Source organism: Dermacentor albipictus, chromosome 1 (genome assembly GCF_038994185.2).
Source record: "Dermacentor albipictus isolate Rhodes 1998 colony chromosome 1, USDA_Dalb.pri_finalv2, whole genome shotgun sequence".
NCBI classification, from domain to species: Eukaryota; Metazoa; Arthropoda; class Arachnida; order Ixodida; family Ixodidae; genus Dermacentor; species Dermacentor albipictus.
This window is the reverse complement of record NC_091821.1, coordinates 248,374,647-248,396,298: the sequence shown is the minus strand read 5'-3', so window position 1 is coordinate 248,396,298 and position 21,652 is coordinate 248,374,647. Positions and strand designations below refer to the sequence as shown.

At 41.5% G+C, this 21,652-nt stretch overlaps 2 protein-coding genes across 3 annotated transcripts in view; one reads left to right on the top strand and one right to left on the bottom strand.

Moving 5' to 3' along the window:
- Positions 1-13,157, top strand: part of LOC135900486 (coiled-coil domain-containing protein R3HCC1L-like) — a 22,243-nt gene extending 9,086 nt beyond the window's left edge. The window contains exons 9-11 of the mRNA XM_065429972.1: positions 1,509-1,604; positions 5,393-5,533; positions 11,132-13,157. Of these exons, the coding sequence (XP_065286044.1) occupies positions 1,509-1,604; positions 5,393-5,533; positions 11,132-11,190 (296 nt within the window). The 3' untranslated portion in view covers positions 11,191-13,157. The remainder of the gene's footprint in view (positions 1-1,508; positions 1,605-5,392; positions 5,534-11,131) is intronic.
- Positions 10,659-21,652, bottom strand: LOC135900505 (palmitoyltransferase ZDHHC16). 2 transcript variants are annotated; one of them, XM_070531153.1, is made up of 7 exons: positions 21,155-21,652; positions 20,889-21,080; positions 20,079-20,196; positions 19,245-19,468; positions 17,856-18,056; positions 15,450-15,520; positions 10,659-13,999 (listed from the first exon to the last, which is right to left on the bottom strand). In XM_070531153.1, exons 1-7 carry the CDS (start codon positions 21,374-21,376, stop codon positions 13,687-13,689), a joined length of 1,341 nt encoding a protein of 446 aa, XP_070387254.1. In that variant the 5' UTR covers positions 21,377-21,652; the 3' UTR covers positions 10,659-13,686. The 2 variants fall into 2 exon arrangements, with proteins under 2 accessions (XP_070387254.1, XP_065286062.1); XM_065429990.1 differs by having other exon boundaries at positions 10,659-11,385.

The following is a 21,652-nucleotide window of genomic DNA, read 5'->3' as shown; positions in this document are numbered from 1 at the left end:
GTTGCTTCCTGATAAAGGTGTTCATTATTCGAAGCTTATTCCTTTCTGCGAATTCTAGCAACATCTCTCCTCTAGTGTTCCTGGACTGAATGTCGTAGTTGCCAATTGCTTGTTCACCAGCCTTCTTTTTCCCCACTTTTGCATTGAAGTCGCCCATTACTACAATATACTGAGTTTTCACTTTTCTCATCGCTAATTCAACATCTTCATAAAACTGATCTACTTCATCATCATTGTGACGGCATGTTGGAACGTAGGCTTGTACTACCTTTAATCTATACCTCTCATTAAGTTTGATTACAACTACAGCTACCCTCTCATTAATGCTGTAGAATTCGTCAATGTTGCCCGCTATGTCCTTATGGATTAGGAATCCTACCTCGTATTGCTTCTTGTCTGGGAGACCTCTATAGTAGAGGACATGTCCGTTATTCAGCTATGTATAAGCCTCACCAGTTCTAATCTCACTAAGGCCGATGATATCCCAAACAATGTCTGATAGTACCTCAAAGTTCTGCTAAGCTAGCCTGACTCGAGAGGGTTCGGGTGTTGCACGTTGCAAGAGTCAGTTTCCATTGGCGGCCTGTCCGGACCCAGAGATTCTTGGCACCCTCTGCCGTGTTACAGGTCTGACCGCCGCCTTGGTCAGGCGTTCCGCAGCTGCTGGGGACTCAGGGCCATGGGGTAATTGAGTGCGTCATTTGGGAGGGAGTGGCCGAATACTGCACCAGGGGAGGCCAATTCCTGTTCTGGTGAGGGAGTGTCTGTTGAAGCTTAATGGGCCTTCCTAATTTGGTTGTACCTGGATTAGCATATCCCCACTCACTCTTGGCATCTTTTGCCGGTGTCAGGTGTCACTCCAAGCCTGCAGATGTTGTGCACTGGAGGAGGTGAATTTCAAGCTCACCATTGTCGAGAGAGAGAGAGAGAGAGAGACCCTTATAGAAGGATTCAAGCTTTGGACTGTGGCAACCGAGCATTCGACATAGCTCAGTCAGATAATCCCGTAGGCAGCGAGACTACCTTATTGCCAGCAAGTACAGCCCAGAGGGCCCTATGTGCATAAAAACTTCTTTGATTTATCCGTGATAGATGTGTTTTCCTGATCACGATGAGTAACTCAATATAGAACAATTTCTAAATGGTTCTGGCCTTATAGTTCCGTAATGTCATGTGTGGAGGCGCCTTTGAACTCGGCTAGGCAAACCATACAGGCGTACCGACGACCTTTCCCCGTTGCAAATGCATGCTCGTGATCTACAGGAGTACAAACGGAAACCCGCGAAAACGAATATAAGTACAAATATAAGTATGCTACATTTATCTTACTTCAAAGATTTGACTGTGCTTTTTCCATCACTGCATTTCTACTAGTAACTTTGCTACCAAAAACTGGAATTTTACTAACTGGCTTTATCCCATTATTGCCTATCCTTTTTGCAACGGTACACACTAAAAGGCACTTCATGGAATATGAATGGCTTCTTATAGTTGTCTTTCTCTCTCAGCCACAGAAGCTCTTGGCCTACAGAATCCACTTATGAAGATGAGGCATGTCTCTGAAGCCTCCAAGCAGTCCAAGCTGAAGATTAAACATTGTAGTGGTGAGTTTCACTCCTACTAAGCAGGTGCCCTTCTCTTTGCCCAGACTTTTAATTTTTTTTTGTCTCTCAATTTGCCTGACAGTAACTTGTCAACCATGTGCACTTTGATTGCACTGACTGGTGTGAAATCTGAAACTGTTCTATCCAATTGGGAGGGAGAGGACTCATGCACTGTGAGGTGTGCTTTGGGTTTTGTAAACATCTCATCAAAGAGAAGCTCAACAGCATTGCTTTTCTAACACATGTTAATATCTAAAAGCGGCCTTCATTGCTGTTCCTTTGGAGTTCAGCTATGCCATGTGCATAAGTTAATGTGCCTTTATCCATTATATACTTCTATTGTGGAGATTATTAGTGGGATGGTGCATTGTGTATGTGTCATAGAGCCTGCTTTGCTAACCCCAGCTTGCCTGCAGGTGCTCCTGTTGTTTTCAGCTTATGACAGCTGCTTAATGTTGATGTCACTGGCCCAGCATGAGACAATGTTCCCTCTTACAAATAGTGAGGAATGTTTGAAAGGAATTCCTTTTTAAAGCACAAGGCCACCTGAAGCAGCAGAAGCTTTGTGTGTTTTTTTAAGCTCGCTAAGGAGACATGAAGTGCAATACTATTATCTCAAGCAAGACAAGTAGGCATTAGCGTTGAGCGAATATTCCGACAGGGTGTCTACCGACCGGGAAAACCGGGAATTCTCAGGGAATTTGAATAGTCTGGAAATACTCAGGGAAAACTCAGGGAATTTGTGCTTCTATCAGGGAAAATTACCTGCAACTTTAGTGAAAGGGAACGAAAGTCGTGTTAATGCTGGCTCCAGTAACACAGGAATCGCAAAGAATCGTCATTGACGCCGTGTCATCGGCACGATGTATTGCCAGAGTAGTTAACGACCGATTTTCCAGACGCCCGATAATTCGCACGACTTTGCGGCACCACCACGTACTCCATATAGTCAATGTATATTGCCCTGACTGCAGGTCTGAAATGGCATTTATCAAAGCCACCACGGCCGCCATTTTGATTATCTCGCCGCCTCGAACCGGCACTCTCACACGCAGATCCGCTGGCAGCCGTAGCCACTACCGCGGCAACGTTAAGCCTAACTGCTTCTACGTTCGCTGTTAAGCTTCTTGCCGTGCGGTGCCATGTTTTTGATTGAAAGAATTCGCCGCTGTCAGCAATGGCACCGACTCCGCCTTTGTAATCCTCGCGGTTGGCTTCGAAGCTCGCAGAGCACAGCGCGTTGCGTAATGCCAGTCGCCGAAAGTTAGTTTCGCCTCAGTGCATTATTTCTAGGCAGTGAAGCATAACAAGGGTTGGAAGGGGCAATTGTCACGAGACACAGCATGTATTCCTTAATTATACACGCGTGCACCCCCGTCTCATGTCAAAGTGCGAGCACCGATATGCCTAATAAGTGTACTGACAGGCTTTAATAGTTTTTTCGGACGTGCTTGTGGCAGTTTTAGACCTCAACGGCAATTAAAGACATGCATTCATTTTTTTTTTTGGACTGCCAGATTTTTCGGATGTTTTTGCGGCCCCGAGCGAGTCCGAAAAATAGGACGTTGACTGTACAACTGACGAAGAGAATGCTTCAAATGATCCATGGGGTGAAAGGGTGGCAGAAGGAGGATGAGAACCGAAAGGACCGACACACTAAGGAATTAACGGGAAAGGAAGCGTGCCGCCGCCTCTTTGAAGGAGCTTGAGCTCAAAAAACAGTGTTAGCTGATGCCGAGATGCAAGTGTATCTCGTCCAAACCAGAATAAACTCTTTAAAGCAGTGAAACCCAACACTCAGATGTCGTGTACGGGCTGAGAGTATGTTAGGACAGTTGAGATTGACTGCCCAGCTGCCGAGAGAGAATCTTAGTTGTGACAAAGTTCAGGCCTCATACCGATGAGCTTGCTATCAGTTGATAGAAATATCTCATATTCAAAAATATTTACTCATGTATGCATCTCCTTTTCATTCGTATTTGAAAATGTTCGACTCAATTTCGAATGGGTTTTACCATTTCTTTCGCTGTGCATTCTACTAACACCTTGCTTCTGTTTTGTTTTTAAATAAAATAGATATTACTTCTTACTATTCAAATTGGATTGTCATTTCTTTTGTTTCAACATGCTTAGTAGAGAGTGACAGCATCGGGCAACATGGTGTCAGCCTGTTTTGACATAAAACAAAGTTCTGGCTCATTCAGGGAATTTCGCAAAGGTGCTGAGGGAAAACCTGGAAAAATCAGGGAATTTGGAAATGTCAACTTGGTAGACACCCTGTCCGAGTATTGAATAGAACTTAAAAAGTACTGCACGCTAACTATTTGTATGGGGAAAGACAGTGTTTGGTATTTTCTAATATTCAAATTTGACCAAGTATATTGCAGCAACCGAATTATAGGGTCTGGTTACTGTTCTCCATCTGCTAAACATAGTGTCGTAAATTATCGGAAGAGACGACAAAAGTTTTTGAAGCATGCCAAAAGAAAATGGGTAATTCAAGCTTTGTTTTTAGTTTCGTGGTGGATGCCGTTACATTGCAACCTACAATTTTTTTTTGTATTTCCTGATTTTGCAGTTTTGACAGTCCAGTCACATTGCAGTTTCATTGTTTATGCTAGGCAATGGGTCTTTGACCTTTGCAACAGGTCCTTCTACATGTAGCTACTTCACACAAGTCCTTCAAGAGCTTCTTTCAGAATACTGTTTTTTTTCCCCAACATTTTATTTACTGTATTTGCAAAGCTATTCATACTACAGCAGCCATTCATTCTTGAAAAGCTTCTTAGCAACTAGGCTTTAAAGTTGTGCAGCTGTTTGTGCAGCTTTTTCAATGCCAATCAGTTATCTTGTGTTTAAGATTGATCCCCTTCCCCTGATAGCTTTTTTTTTGCATTAGTCACTACAGGTGTGGCACCTAATTATACCGAAATAAATATTCCTGCTGTAAATATGTATATGTGTCCATGTTTGGCTGTTCGATATTTAATACTTAATATTCGGTTCGTATTCGAAAAAATTGATATTCGCTTACCTCCAGTAGGCACACTGCTTAAACAGCATATGTGTAACCTTTATAAAGAGGCAAGCTTTTGGCATGCCAAGAAATTGCATAAAATTAAAATACTGGTACTGATGCCACCTTCCCATTTTCTGTGTTGTTGCATGTGGCAATGGCAAGCTGAAACTAATTATTGACAAATGAACTTGCGGGTGGAGAAAAACCAGACAGGTGCTAGTGCCTAGTGACCACAAATTACATTTCTAGATGAGCCCGCTTAATCAGGTGGAAGCCTGATTCCGCCGATTCCACTGCTCGTGCACCGTCAGCATGCTGGTCGTGTCGTCGTCTTTTGTGACCCGACTATAGTAGCACGTAGTAGTACGCTACAAACTAATAACGTGGCAGTTCTTGAAGAAGGGCCCAAATTTGTAAAGTGACCACAAAATCTGGGCTGTAGTGCACTGCTGTCATCACTGCTGCGACTCCTGTACTAAAGATGTTAAGAAAAAGATGTGTGGCTTTTGCTTGTGGCTTTATCCATTAATATATTTTGTACTTTAAGGGGAATTACTGCTGGTAATGTACTGAAATTTTGTTTGTCAACCATAGAACTGTCACATGAATGCTTGCTACTTTGTTTATTTAGTGAAACGAGTTGTTTGTGTGAAACACTCTTTAGCAAGTCTCATGTATCCCTTGTGGAAGCAGAGTTATCAAGTGAACTTCACACATGCAATTTCCTATCACTAAATGACACATTATACTTGCCTTTTTTTAAATACAGAATTCTTGATGCCTTACAAACCTCGGCCGCAGACGTCTGCTTCTGTGGCACGCCGTTTGGTGAGCGGTGCCCTTGGCATGCGGGTGAATGTGGATGCTGCACAACGAAGGAAAGAACTGCAGATGTTGAAAGAGGCCAAAGGTATGTACATGCAGGCTTTGCAGGCCTCCTGACATAGCTGAAAGGCAAGTTAGTGCCATCTGTGGTAACATAGGTTCACCAGTGTCATTGTTTTATTAAAAAACAGAAGTGAACTTGTTACACTTCGCATGGTATACTTCATGGCATGTGATACTGCTGCTACAGAATTGAGAGAACGTATGACCAGCAATTCATTCAGAAAATGATGCTGTAACAAATTCTGGAACATCCCAAATAGGCCTGTTGCAGTGGTGTAGCAGTGAGGGTGCTTTATTAATGAAATGGGAGAAGTGGGGCTCTTCTTGCTCTGTGCTATTCACTGAATACAGGGGGTTGACAAGTTTGATATTTGTGGAGTGTGACCAACTTCTAATAGAGGAAGAAACTCGCAGGCTTGCTCAGCAACATATATTTGCAGAACTGAGCTGACAGCATCAGTACAATGTAGCTTTGTTTGCTGAAGTTTTCATGGCTGAGGAAGCAATGAGAGGATCACCTTCATCATCCAGAAGTAGTTCTAAGGCCACAGACTTTCTCTGTAGTGGCACTTTGGTATTGCTTCAGTATACTCGATAAGGTGGAAGCTTGGGCGAGTTGGTGATGGAGTATCGACGTGTCTGCACAGTGCAAAAGACGAGGACAGTGGTGTGCAAGCTACTACTAGGCATGCTTGCACTGAAGCAGACAATCTACACAGGGATACACAGTGAAGGGAATTTGCTTAACAGGTACTGATGGGCTAGTTGGTAATCCATGACTTGGTTAAGCAGCGTTACCTGTTTGTGTGAGCCTGTTTTTTTAAGTGCGCTCAGTGAAGGGGCAGGTGCATTTGTGTGATTGCACTCCTACACTCGGCGACAATTTTCTGTGGCAGTGCAGCCAAAGCTACGGAGCCAAAGCACACACTTCTTTACTGCACATCTGAATGTAGTCTGCGAATGCAAAGCAACTGAAAGCCGCGTAGCGAAAACAAATCCTACCACTTATTATTTAAATTCTTTTGTTCAGGATTTATTTTATAACAAATAAAGAGCTTGCTTAGGAAAAGGACTTCCATTACTTGCTGTTCCTAGTTTTGGCTTTCTGGTGTCCATGTCTGGTTTTAGTGGTCGTGTATACCGCCAGCAAAACGTCAGCACTACTTGTCGTAGCAACACAAGAGCATAAGCTCCACACGTGCGAGTGCATGTGCGTAGCTTTCGTTGTGCTGCCACAGAAAGTTGTCGTCTGGTATACTAGTTGGCTGTGCTGACCATAGCCTCCATCCATTCCAGTGCGACATTTTTCAAAACAGAGTATAGGTTGACTGCTTGCAGTCATAATAATCATAACCAGGGTGTCTACCAACCAGGAAAACCGGGAAAACCGGGAATTCTCAGGGACTTTGAGTAGTCTGGAAGAACTCAGGGAAAACTCAGGGAATTTGTGCTTCTATCAGGGAAAATTAGCTGTAATTTTTTTAGAGCGTCAAAAGTCGCGGTAATGCTGGCTCGAGAAACAGACAGGACTCGTAACGAATCGTCGTCGGCTGGAGGAGTTGCCAGTGTACAGTCAACGACCGACCTTCCGGATTCCCGATAACTCGGACGGCTTCGCGGCACCACCACTATAGTGTACTAGAATAATGTTCTAGTACACTGTAACCACCACATACCCCAAAGAGTCAATGTATCATAACGTCTAAAATTTCAGACGGAAGAACTCTTCGCCGTCCGATTTTCTAAACGTTTTGCGTGATCGCAGGTCCGAGACGGCATTTATGAAAACCACCACCGCTGCTATTTTGATTACCTCGCCGCCTTGAACCGGTGCTCTCGCACGCAGATCCGCTGGCAGCCGTAGCCACCACTGCGGCAACGCTAGGCCTAGCTGCTTCGACGTTCGCTGTTAAGCTGCTGCAAGTCTTGTCGTTCGGTGCCGTGTTTCTTCATTTCTCCGCTGACAGCAATATTTTTGTCTTCGAAGCTCGGAAAGCACGGCGCATTGCATAATGCTCTTTCCCGAAAGTCTGCTTCGTCTCAATACAGTCATGTAACGCAGTGAAGCGTAACAAACGTAGGAAGGAGCAATTGTCGCGGGACACTGTATGTATTCCTTAATTTTACACGTGTGCACCCGCCCTCACCTGTCACAGTAGGAGCACCGATATGCCTAATAAGTGCACTGACAGGCATTCGGAGCTTTTTCAGACGTACATGTGTCAATTTTAGCCCTTAAGGGCAGTAAAAGACATGAATTTATTTTTTCGGACTGCCTGATTTTTCGGAAGTTTTCGCGGCCCCTAGGGGGTCCGAAAAATTGGACGTTGACTGTAAATTGACCAAGAGTATTCTTCAAATGGTCCGTGAGGCGAACGCGCGGTGAAAGGAGGACTTAAACAGAAAGGATCGACGCACTGAGGAATGAACGGGGAATTAAGTATGCGACCGCTTCTTTATATTATCCGTATTAGCCGTATATTATCTATCCGGTTCCCCATTGCAGATTGTTCACGAGTACAAGTACTTGGGTGTATTCCTCACACCGTCCATATGTTGGCACAGGCATGTTGATTTCATTACAGCAAAGGCATGCAAAGTGTTAGGATTTCTACGGCGCAATACAAAACTCTTTCCCCAGCAGGCTCGTGATCTTCTGTACAAAAGCTATTGTTAGACCCATTTTAGAATATGGATGTACCGTATGGGACCCTCCTACGTGTACCGACCGAGATAAACTTGAGAGAGCTCAGAATATAGCAGCACGGTACGTAATCGGCAACTGTGACAGAAACCTTAGTATTACTAGCGCAAAACAAACATTAAAATGGGACACCTTAGAAAAGAGAAGGCAGGCATTACGCTTGAAACTTATTCACAATATATTTTATGGCCAAATTGGAATAGACCGTAATAAGTATATTCTTCAGCCACATTATATATCCAGACGAACAGATCACGAGCTCAAGGTTAGAGAATACACTTGTAGAACTAAACTTTTCAAAAGCACCTTTTTCCCCAAAACCATTTTAGAATGGAATCGACTGCCTGCTGCCGTAGTTAGTATACTTAATAATGAACATTTTGCAAACGCTCTTTGAAATTTTCTTCTTTATTTTACAGTATACAGTAATTGCAGAGTTTGCTATCATTATATAGTGCTTTATTACTTAATTGTATGATGCCGTTTCCTGCGTGCTGTACATTGATATCCTGATGTACCATTTTTGTCATGTCATTTTTGCGGTTTTTCTTCTTCTCTTTTTCTCTTTCGTTGTATTGTATAGTATAATGCTGTTTATTCGATACCATAAGCTGTTCACATTGATGTATGTAACCCCCCCACTATAATGCCTAAATGGCGCTGTGGGTATAAGAGTAAATAAATAAATAAAGGAGCCTGCACTCAAAAAACAAATTGTTGGCTGATGCTAAGATGCAGGTGTCCCTCATCCAAACCAAAATAAACTCTTTAAAGCTGTGAAACACAACACTGAGGCATCTTGCGCGAGCTGAGAGTATGTCAGGACAGTTGCATGACACTGAGCATGCTATCAGTTGATAGAAATAGCTCATATTCGAAAATATTTGCTTCTGTATGCATCTCCTTTTCTTTGTACTAGAGAATGTCCAACTCGATTTGAAAATTTTTTCGAAGACATTTTATTTGCTGTGCACTTTAATAACCCCTCCCTTATATTCTTTTCTTGAATAACATAAACACTACTCCTTAGTATTCAAATTGGATTAAGTCGGTTTTCTTTAAATTTTTTTTCATATGCTTACTAGAGAGTGACAGCATAGGGCGATATGGTTTCAGCGCGACTTGACATAAAACATAGTTCTGCATCACTCAGGGAATTTTGCAAAAGCACTCAGGGAAAACATGGAAAACTCAGGGAATTTGGAAATGTCAACTTGGTAGACACCCCGATAACTCATAAATATAAAAATGGCAGTCCAAGCACTTTAGTTGTGCAATTGTGAGTGAAATATCTGCTGAAATTCTTTTTTACTGTAGAAGATAATAAATGTGAGTGTGCACATTAGGCATAAATCCACCGCCACACCGCAAAGGGTTCCTCCTTTGGGCAGTTTGGCCATATGTAAATCCCACTGGAGGATGGAGACTTTGTTGAGAGCCAGGAAATATCTCTGTGACTGGGTAGGTGCTGGTAACTGTGGAGCCTTCAGTCATGCACCTACCTGGTAGTGGTGTGCGACCTTGCTGCTTAGTGGTTGGGGTGGGGGGGGGGTTTGCTGTAAATGTCATGGTAATGCCTCCACTGGTTAAGAGGAAGCTTTAGCTCGGGTTCTCCTGTCTAAATACATGTAAAAGGAGAATTCGTTTTTCTTGGCAACCACCACACCAAATTTGAGGAGGTTTGTTGCATTTAAATGAAAAACTTAAAATCTAGTGTCTGTTGGTTTCGAAGTTTTTATTTATGTCAATTTTTTAATGAAAATTGGCGAAAATTGAAAATTTCCAGAAAACGAAACTATCGAGTTTACAACTCTTTAACTCGGCAAAGAAACTTGACATCAGAATTCTGTGAATTGCATCTGATAGTACATCTAAAGCGGACAAAATTGATAGGTTACACATGAATCTAAAAAATTTAGTAATATGGAAATACAGCTTTTGCGGAACGCTTGTAAGCAACGTAGCAAATTCAGGTAAGTTATAAATTGAAATATCGAATTTGTTCGCTTTGAATGATGTAATGGATGCCGTTTACAGAACCGCGATATGTTTACTTGATGCAGAGCTATTAGTTTATAAACTTCGTGCGTCTATCTTTGTCAAACTTTCGAATTTAAAAAAATTCTTTTCACAAAATTTAGGCCCTAATTCAAAATTCCGCCTCCAACAGTCACTAGAATTTAATTTTCTCTCTCATATGCAACAAATTTCATTAAAATCGGTCTAGGGGTTATCACAGAAAGGAGGTTATCACAGAATCACAGAAAAGCGTTTTTGCGTTTTACATGTATTTGAATAGGTTGCGGCGGAGTTGGGCCCGAGCTAAAGCTTCCTGCATGATGTATGTGTGCTCATTCATTTGGTGAAATTATTAAATGCTTGCTTACCAGTTTTCACCTTTCGTCATTGTATTTCACAAGTCATGAAAAGGAAAACACAGTAATCAAAGAATTTTAGTGCTGCAAAAGAAAGACTAGCAGCACCACTTTATTTTCATGCATTTCAGTCATTGTATTCGCAGTGTCACGCACCACCTTGAGTTCACTTACTGAAAAACTATGGCACTCGTTATAAAAACAGAGGAACTTTCAGCCTCGGTCAAAGTTGGCTTGGCAACTTAGAAATGCTACTTTTTACATGTATGTTTGCATAAATATATATAGGAAGGTACTATTAGTGTTTCTTTGTTGGCTTCAGTGGTTTCACAGTATTGCTTTCCACAAACAGATAAGAAAAATGAAAAGTTGACAAGTTACTGCACGTATGAAAGAAGGCACACCTTGATTTGCATTCGAGAGTTGCATCTCTTTCACTTTATGTGCAGGGCGTTTTGACAGCTAGTGGCATAGGTGTTGGCACAGAAGTCGCTGCTTTTTTCATTACTTTCTGACCCTTTGGATTGTACCTCATATGCAGGCAAGAAAAAGACTGCAGCCAAGCAGCGAACTGATGTATGGAATGGAGACGTATCATGATTTGTCAGCCTTGCTCACTGGCTTGCAAGCCCCAAGAAGCACAGCGCAGCACTGCAAGTGCACATCCTGGCCTGCTTCAGATAGGAAAGTCAGAGGCTGTGCATGGGTCACCACCTCTCGCTGTAAATGGTTGTCCAAGTGAGGCCATTGCCCTCAGGCAGGTGTGCTGATGGTAGCAGAAGGTGTCTCCACGTCCTGCAGTGTGGAAGAAAAGTGTCTGGGATGGAGAGCCTGGCCCAGTGAACACAGAGAGTAGGTGTGTCAAGTGGCTTTGCCCCGTGCTTGCTTTAATGACACTACTTGGTGTCGTACCTGCAGTGACCAAGTCATTTACGCTTTTTTTTTTTTTTTGCAAGCATCAAACTCAAGTTGTTTGAACCATATGGCTAGGCTACAAAGACTCGACTAAGTTTTGTTGTGCAGGGGTTCTCAAACTTTTGAGTATTGCAGGAAACCTGTTGGCTTTCAGATGTTACCAAGGAACCATTGAACACCACCCCATCACCACAGGTATGAATGAACAGCCCCAAATAAGCACCCTTACAAAACAGATACTTCACTCTGTCAAAGATGCAGTGAATGTGGAATTATTAGTAATGCTTTGGTGGACAAGAAACAGCATGGGGGGAGGGGGTATGCAGTGTTTGGGAACCCCTGCTACTTGGAATGCACGAGAACTTTAATGTATGGAGCAAACCATTTGCTGATTTGTTGCCCTTTGTTTATGTAAGGAAGTCCTATACCACAGTTGGGTTTGTTGCACCTGATATGTGCCATTACTGTTCTTTGTTGAATGGCATAGAATTTATGGAATAAAGTGATGCCTTAGTATTTTGTGTGAGCAGGAGCTGTGTGTAGCTCAGGCTAGTACATTGAGCTCATGCGGGGCATACTTGGATGCATTGAAGATTCAGCTGAAAACATTGCCACTGGACCATTGAACCAGTGTAACTGGACGTTGATTAGCGATGAGTGAATGTAGTGCTGCGGCAGTCCCTTGCTCACTCAAAATCATGAACATTTCAAGATAAAGTCGCCTAGGAAAGTTTTATTTGATTGCATGAAACTTCATGTTTAGTTGACTCTCAAGTAGAGCCTTGTGAATGTTTCCTTTGTGTGTCCATACCTGACAGCCCACAGAGGCGTTCATTCCGTCCACTGTTCTGTACTGTCCATTTCTTTCTCAGTACAATTGCCATAAGTGATTAAGGGTTCCAGCTGCGACAAATTTCTATAATGAGGTATTGCTGTTTTTACTATGTTGACCAAAGTTGTTTTTATATGGATTGTAATCAGTCATAAGCTGTTGATAACAAATTCAATGAGCATGAAATGTGAAGCTTTTAAAACCATGTTTAGGTGGCATAAATATGTATTTTCTTTTCATGGAAATTATTTTGTATTGTGCTGGTACTGGTGGTACCATTCTAGGACTAAGACAAAAGAGTTTGGAGAAACTTGGCAGGGTAGCAGAGTGTTTAGTGACAACATGATGACAATTGTGTGCCTAGATCTCACTAAGTGTTATAATCTGTGTTGAAGGTACAGTGAAATAACTGCAATCTTTCTAGTGGTTAGTTGAAGTTAAACAGTACAACCCCGTTGTTATATTTCTTAGGGGACCACGGAAAAATGCATGATCCGGGAAAACTTAACATCTGATAACAGTTTTGCAGGGCAGATACACAAATAAGACCGACATTTCAGAGCATAAAAGTCGGGAAAACGTAACAAACAGAAATGTATCAACGGGGTTTTACTCTATTAAGAAAAAAATGATTATAACAGTGTTGTATGAAATTGGCGAAGTTATCATGGCAATTTTACACTTTCACGACAGGCTATTTACATCTAGTTTTATTTATCTTGTTTTCATCTCAAAGAGCCTGTTGCATCAAAAAACGTGTACTCCTTGTTTATATTTTTGTTACATTAACGTAATAAAGTGCTACCTGTATACCCTAAAAGTGCTTAGTATTCTGAATTAGTACTGAAATTCTGCTCGCGGGTTCAAGCACACGCCATACGACTACTCAACTCGAGGGTGCCTTTGGACTCCACTATAGAGACACACCCATGGTTTAATGTCTCAAACAAAATGACCCACAGGCTATGTGGGAGAGGGGGGAGGTCTCTGGAAGCATTTTGACCAGCTGGGGTTCTTTAACATGCACCTGAAGCACAATACACAAGCATTGTTGCATTCCATCACCCTCAGAATGCAGACACTGGCCAGGAATCGTTCTTGTGCTGAGAAGCAGTACACCGCAACATGCTCAGGTAGTTTTCGTCTTCCTTCTTTTCTGCCTCTGTGCGGCCTTTCACTTGATAGTTGACATTTGTGTTGCTCTTGTGTCCGTGTTTTGCACGCCTGCTTTTGTGTACCATAGCCACTGTGGCAGCATTTATGGTGAGGTCACAAGCACCTGTCAAAGCTCAATAGGCAAGATGGCTGTGTATGGTGTCGAGCTTAGATTTGTGTTCCGGCCTCAAAATTTAGCTTCCCAAGGGCTTGCTTTTCTCCCATGCATACCTGCCAGCCTGCGGAGTTTTTAAGGTTTGCCCTGAGCGCACACTTCTGGTGGGATACATACACTTTATTTGATGATTTACCTTTAGATGTGGCAAGCTTGGAACAGCATAAAAAAGTGACAAGCAACATGCTTGTTTATTAACAGTGACTTTTTCAGCAACTTTGCTGTTGCCAATTTCACCTGCTTCAGGAACTTGACTGAGTAAACTTGCTCCAAGCAGGCACCCCTCTGGTATCCTTTCATAATCTGAAGACTTCCAAGGGTGTAATTGGAAACTGAAGAGCAAAATTTTTTCCGCACACACAAATTATTCTTTTTAAATCTTGAGAAAACATTTGTAAAATCGTACCACACGCCCGAATTACTAAACTTTGTGGTATACTTGAGAGAGGCCTTCTCGATGACTCATATTTGATGGACACGTGTCTAGCTAAAATGTTTTATTCCATGTAATTCTGGTGCTTGATTATCATTTGGCACATGCGTATGATGATTAGCTGAAGATAGCACCATGTGACCCGAGTTGTACTTTTCTGCAGACTGCGCTACCATTTCTAAGAACACAGATTTTTTTTTTAACTGGAGCTGCCACTCTTCCAAACTGACCTCAATGCAAAAAATGTTATGCATGAAAACGAAGTGTTTTGTATAACTGGCTCTGGAAAGAGCAGACAACAGTAGCAATATATGATGACACCAGTGCAGTCATAAATTGCTACTGCTTATATCTCTGCACATAAGGTGGAGGAATTAGAGACAGAAAAAAAAAAGCATTGCACCTTACTTTTGCTGTGGTCACTTGTTGCTGCTTGTGTTGAAAGTAAACACTACTGCTCAAAATATCTATGGCAGCCTCGTCATTTATGCAGCCACCAAAACATACTTTATTTTTCTCTTCACACTCGAATACATACAAACCCTTGCGGGGGAAAAAAAAAAAAAAAAACCACCCTTCAACACCACTGTAAATCTGCACTACATTACTCATTTAGTTCAGTGTTGCAAAGTTATGCTGGAAGTGCCTTTCGCATAAATTGCACAAAATTTAATAAACTGATCTCAAGAAGCATGGTGTACTTACTGATTATGTACACGTGTTACACCGAAATATTTTTTTGAAGTGCATTTACTCTGAACATCTGTTGCTTCCTATATCTTCAGTAGTGTAACCAAATTTTAATTTCTTTTAGCCACAACTGTATTCTACGCTGAAGATGTGTCTCATTTAATACACGTGGACATTGCAAGCAACTACAGCAGCCATGTGATAGAACACCGACACAATATGATGAGTGTAAACTCACAACGGCGGACCTGTTTACTTCAGTTGCAAGATGCACATTGCAAGAGAATACGAAGAGTAAAGTATAAAGCAAACCACATTACCATGTGAAATTTCTTGGAAATAACTGAAGGACACAGCAGTACAATTCTGACCAGATGTTTTTCGTTTAACATGCACTGAACCCTGGGCATGTGAAGTGTGTTTGGGTTCCACCATATTGAAATTCGGCCACTGAGGCCTTGCGCTTAGATGTAGAATGGCAAAGCTATGAACGGCTTTAAATTTAATTTGAAGTCCTTCAAAGCTCCATAGAGCAGCGTCACTGATACGAGTGCATTCACCATTCCATTGACTTCAGTCATAATTAGACTGCTGATTAACTGCTGAGACTGATTAACTGCTCAAGCACAAACGGATAAGTGAAATGGCAAAGCATTTACCGGCCATTGGTAAGTCCCAGAAAAATTCTCCAGTTCTTTCGAGGTCCAAAGTCGTATGGATTTCTGTAGATCTGCAGCAAACACATGGCTTATGTGAAATATAACAGTACGCCATCATTGATCATGCTGAGAATTTTCGTTCAATCAAAACAATGCATAACGAATACCCTACACCACAGTTAATAATAATTTCTTATCTGAATTCACTTTTATTGCAAGAATTCAGTTCATCAAACACATTACGCCAGGTGCTGCAGGTAAGAACTGCCAAGACAATTGGTTTTCGATAAGCAAGAGATACATTTGTTGCATATTAAAAGGTTTGTTTAGTGATTTCTAAAACAAGAAAAGTGACCTTGTGTAGATGTTGCTTCTGGCAGACCTAGAATGACAAAGCAGTGTGGCTTGAAAGTATATTTGGTGCACAACTAAAGAAAACACCTTATGCATTTTTGCAGTGCAGTGAGTAGCATACATCATAGGTGTGCCCATGTTTCTCGCCCTGCACCTTGCATTTTCTCATTCTCCGGTCACATCTAACCTCTTGGACTGTACCATTTGTTTTCTTCAGCTGCTCTCTGCTGTGCACATTGTACAACGAGCCTGCCTACAACATGTGCAAACTGAGCTGCATGGTGAAAAGTTTCGTACTCAAGAAAAAAAGAGCTTTATAAAAAATTTGGTGACCTGTTTACGTTGAACAAAATGTGTTAGAGAAGACAATGTACTTTAAATCTTGGAATGAGTGTAGTACCGACAGATGACCCCCTTAAATAAGTAGAACCTGCAAATTCACATTGCTACGTTTATTTAGCATTATAAAAATTTAAACAACTTTTCTTTCCAGATGTTATGGATTAGAATTTTAGTTAAAGGGACTGACAACCCATTTTTTATGGCGCAACGTAAAGCTTACCCTTGGTATTGTTTACACCTGCAGCAGTTACTTCCAAAAGCGCGTGGATGTTTTGTAAGTACAATTTTTCCATCTGAGCAGCCTCTAAAAAAATAAGAGTCCCTTCTCAAGCAATGCTGAGAAGTGACAGTGATGTCGATAGCCCACCTCATAAATTGTGAAAGCTGCCCAGCGTTCTCCTTTCACAGGAGTGAGTGTAACTGAGGTTAACTGCCTAAATTTACACCTCTTCAACCACTTTTGAAAATAAAAAGCTGGTACAATAAGTTTCAGTTGTGCAGGCCTTTCTTATATTTGTACCGCATTTTCCCCCAAGTACATGCCTACGTTACGGCTGGCTGGACCTCGTTGTTGTTCTATCAATAGACAAGCCAACTCATCGAAAATGAATGCAAAGGCAGTGCCACTTTTCTACTCGCTACAAATTAAGGCCTATCTGCACATTGTAAATGGAAAAACTTATAACATAAAGTGTACTGGATTTCACTAATAAAAAGACCAGGAACTGCGTGCAAAAATAGAAGGTCACGTGATAGGCCTCTTATACATGTTCATGTTATTGCTGCATGGGGCACCAAAGGTCATCTTTCACAACTTTTAGAGAAGAATTAAAAATGTAAATCTTATTAATGAGAACAACATGGCTCATTTCAGCCTTTGCGATAGGCAATCTTTCCATCAGCGGGGATATCTTGATTCATGTTCCGAGCGGTTGTCTGTCTCTTTGACAAATTCAATTATCATTCAATGTTGTACGTCCAGCACTATTACGAATTTTGTCTTGAATCCCATAGTTTATTGGTAAGCATCGTTGCTGAAATAACTCACAAGTTGTGATAAGTTTTCTTGTCTTGAAGGATGCCATGCCATGTGCCTTGCCATGACATTAAAAAGAAATGGTTATTGCTATTAAACAATGTCCTCTGGCTATGATGAAATAGGGACTCTGGATCTGAATGATGTGTTGCAAAAACTAGAAAAGTAGGCGTTTTCGTCTGCTAAGTGCTTTGGATATTGTTACTTGCGTGACAGTTACTGGTACACTACATGCAAATTTCCACTGTTTATAGGAAGCAAGTGCATTAGAATTGATTTATGGGGTTTGACATTCCATTGCTACACTGGGCGCTATGAGAGACACGACCGCTACGGAGGGCTCCAAATTTTCGCCACCTGGGGTACTCTCAGGTGCACTTATAGCTTGAATCACAAGCGTTCTTGCATTCTGCTTCAGTTCGAACGGAGCAGCAACTGTAGCAAGATTCAAACCCGTGACCTCATTCTCAGTTGCTCAATGCCATGCCCACTGTCATTGTGGTGGGCAAGACATTGTATTAGTTTTCTGCTCATACATAGCTTGAACTGGAAGCACCAAACAGCCTTGATGCACTTAATCCTGATCAGTTTCTGTAATATTTCACTCTGTGTTGTCCAAAAAGGAATCAACTGGATATGAAAGAAAAAATCAAATGAAACTGTAGCAAGCTTACAACACCCTCTTTTCCAAGGCGTATCCGTTCCGTCTTATTGATGTGGGCCTCAATGCTAGTTTCACCATGCGTGATGAGCCGGGCGTGCCACATGGTAAGAGCTCCCAGGGCGAAAAATATTCCTATGCAGATGAAGACCGTGAATGTGATGTAGTATTTCCTCATGAAGTCCTGCTTTGCTGTGTTGGGGTGAGTAGCATTCTGCAATGTCATAAAGGTGTTTGTAGCTTTGCAGCAAAAGTGACACTAAGGAAACAGAGTGAACATAAACACAAATATAGATTAGGTGCTGTATTTTTGAAGCAATTTCTTTTTCTTTGTCATTGGCTTGGGCAGTGCCAGGCTACTGCTATAATAAACTAATAAATATAATAAAGGAATGGAAAATGGAATTAAATGTTAAAGAATTTGTATCCAGCCTTCACACCCATGGGAGTGCAAGCGGAGGCTACAACTAAAATGCATAATGTTCCAAAAATTTTTTTTTCTGACAGTTGTGTATGAAAATGTTGGGGATCGCAATTTTGCTTAGGCTTGAAAGATACTGGCTAACTGAAACAAGGTGTTCTTGAATGACCTCTCGGATGTTGCCAGAATATTACACTGCCCACACAGTTTTTAATGGGTTTGCAATTTCAGAAAAATGATCAAAAGCTTTAGACGGTTGCTCCTAAATAATTGGCAAGCATTATTTAGCGACTTCTAGATCAAGAAGAGAAGAGTATATAAAATTCAATGTTTTTGATTTTGGTATAGCAAAAGAAAATAAAGAAATTAATAAATAAAAATTGTCTGTAAAGTGATTTTCATTCACCTAAAAAAATGTAACAGATGAAAAAAGATTCGTGCTTATTGCAAAGTGTGCTAGTTATTGCCTGCATTGCTAATGAAAATTTTGTTGCTTAATCAATCTCTGCATAACTACAGTAATTGCATATTGCTAAAAGAAGCTAAAAAGACTAAGTTGTGGTGTTTAACGTCCCAAAACTGCATGGTGGATTACGAGGGACATCGCAGTGGATGGCTCTGGATTTTGACAACCTGGGGTTTCTTTAATGTCCACTCAAAGCATAGTTATGTGAGCATTTTTGCATGGTGCCCCTATCGGAATGTGGCAGTGAGAAAGAAACCCTGTGCTCAGCAGCAGAACACCGTGGCCGCTTAGCCACTGCAGTGAGTCCTAAAGGATGCCGGAGATATGCCGTAACATATCGAGAGCGCTCCACATATTTTTGAATGAAACTGCTTGGAAAGGTGAATAATCATTTTCTAAAGCAAAAACCTATAAGTGGGTTATATTTATAGTATCAAAAACGCTGACCACTATGCATGCAAAAAGGTGCCAGATATTGCTTAAGAAAGAAAGAATACCAAGAAATGCTACTATACCCCAGGTGTATCCTGTAGTGTCGCATTGATAGACATGCCAAGGTTGCCAAGTTGAATCTTGGAGCTGGCAAGACCGACAGCTGGCATTGGCAAGGTGCAAAAGTACTCTTCATAAGCGATTCTGTAGCCAAAGATCATCAGGTATATGATGCCAATGAGCACATACGAGCAAAACATAAAGAAATAGCGATGCGTGAAGTGGCCAATGCAGTTGTTCAACCAAGCTGCAATGATGATTGAGGAAAATGTGTTTTGTGCAATAATATTATATCAGGGGTTTTATTATAATGTTAACAGAATCTTTAAAAACTGCCTGTGGCAATTGGCACAAACCTACTTATTGAGCAAGAACACTAAAGAAAAGTGTATGCTACTCATACTTGAAATCGATACATATAATTGACTAATTAAAAACATTTAACTAATTAACTTTTCAACTTACTTTAGCGCACATATTGCAATACACGAAGCCAGTTATTTCACAAGGCACATCCACTTGGAACGAATTTTGAAACTAGCACCAGTTGAGGTAAGTGCAGTCAAACTTGTTGTAGAAGCAGAATTGTGCTACATATCAAGGGTTATTTCTGAAAATTCTGTTAATGATAAAGAACTTATTTGGAACATCTTTGTGGCGGAATAGACAACCAATGTCACAAAACATTGTAGACTTGCTGAGTTGTAATAAGGCAATTGTACACATAACACTTCAGTGTACTTTAATGGGCTATAGATTCCCTGATACTTGCACAAATGAAGTGCATAATGCTTGCTGAAGTGCCATTCAGGAATTTCATCGCCCACCAAAACTTGGAAGTGGAAAGAAAAGGATACGGCAGTGATGATCCATTTTCAGAATACAGCGATTGCACACACTGCAATGGTGAGTGCGGGGCGGCTTGGGTGCTATGCACTTCTTGCATATTGAGACCACCTCTGGCACCAGGGATGCCTTTCATGGAAGAAAGTTATGCAAAAGCACGATGATCAGCAAACCATTTAAAAACGCGGGTATATAAATTGACACACATGCAATTGGGCAATAATGATATGCCGGAAAACATAATAAAATGTAGACTCCTCATAGGTAGCTCAACGTGCACAACATGTAACGACTATTCACATAGAAACATAAATCATGGCAGTTGCTTAATTAAGGCAGCTTTACACAGGAATATGAAAGAGTGTAAATTGCATTGAATTGTAGTATGTGCGAGGTCAGTTCTATGCACATAACTGCAGCATCTAAAGCATTTATACGAGCACATGGAAGAAATCAAGCGTTGCTTATGTGGAGTTCCTTCTTTTTTAAAATTTCAGCATGTACCACCCATGCGTCAGTGATACTAAACTATACTCAGCTGTAACCGATAATGCTGAAAGCTTCCAATATTTACATAAAATGTCTGAAAGTTTGGCATTACAAAAAACTACACATACTGAACTCGTTTATGCTGCAGTTCAAAACAAGTGGTACTTGTACAGGCCTATAGAGACCAGTTGTTTTGAAGCAAACCCATAAACTTAAAAAAAAAATTATTGTTGAATCTCAGAACGGTAGTGATCGAAGTCTGGGTTGAAAATATGACAGACGTTTAAACTACTGGGGTACCCGAGAGCCGACTGCATGCAGCAGTAACATACCTCTGGAGGTGTGCCAGGATTAGTCGTGAGAGCCATCCAATAATGAAAGACGATGTTGATGAGGAGCCAATGTCCAATGACTAGGGCGACGAGAAGGACGCACTTGTTGTTCTCCCACCAGTAGGGAATGCCGATCATGTATGCGATCACGATAACAGTGCAAGCCACAATGGTAACCGTGGTGACAAATATCTGCACGGGACATAAACAGAAACGCAGAACGGCGTTAAACGAATCATACCGCAGCGAAAAACATTCTTTCGTACCGGCCCCATGGCTTTTGCGAAGTGGTCGACGATCCAAAACAGCGGCTCCATACATGTGTCGCCCGCATAATAGATGTCGGCAAACTCATTGTAGACAAGAGAGTTGAAAACTACTCTTGAGTAGTGCAACCGATGACGAACTCTTGCCCTGAAGCGCTCAGATGCTCGACGAAAGTAACGGGTTAATCGGACGAATATATCCATTGGTAAAGCTTGCCTCATGTACTGTGTGACGAAAATGAGTACTACGCCGAGAAAAGAAGCAGACGCCCTTTTCGTCCCATGCCATTAATCGGCCGCTTGCGGCGACGCTGTCAAAAACGGTTCATCGTAGGGGGGAAAAGTCCCGTAATTTTGAACATAATTACTTGGACGATAACTGTGAAGTCCAGCTAGCGCATAAAAAAACAAAATCCACTTTTAAAAGTTATCATTCACGCTAATATGTTGACTAGAGCTCACGCTAAACTCGTGTCTAAACTTGCGATTGCGTCACCA

What these genes read in the sequence shown, in the direction of transcription:
- LOC135900505 (XM_070531153.1), bottom strand. Translation starts at nt 21,376, where the DNA reads ATGAGGCAAGCTTTACCAATGGATATATTCGTCCGATTAACCCGTTAC. An exon ending in TCGCAAAAGCCATGGGGCCG is followed by an intron (nt 21,081 to 21,154) that starts GTACGAAAGAAT and finishes TGTCCCGTGCAG; the next exon opens with ATATTTGTCACCACGGTTAC. An exon ending in ATCCTGGCACACCTCCAGAG is followed by an intron (nt 20,197 to 20,888) that starts GTATGTTACTGC and finishes CTTCCATGAAAG; the next exon opens with GCATCCCTGGTGCCAGAGGT.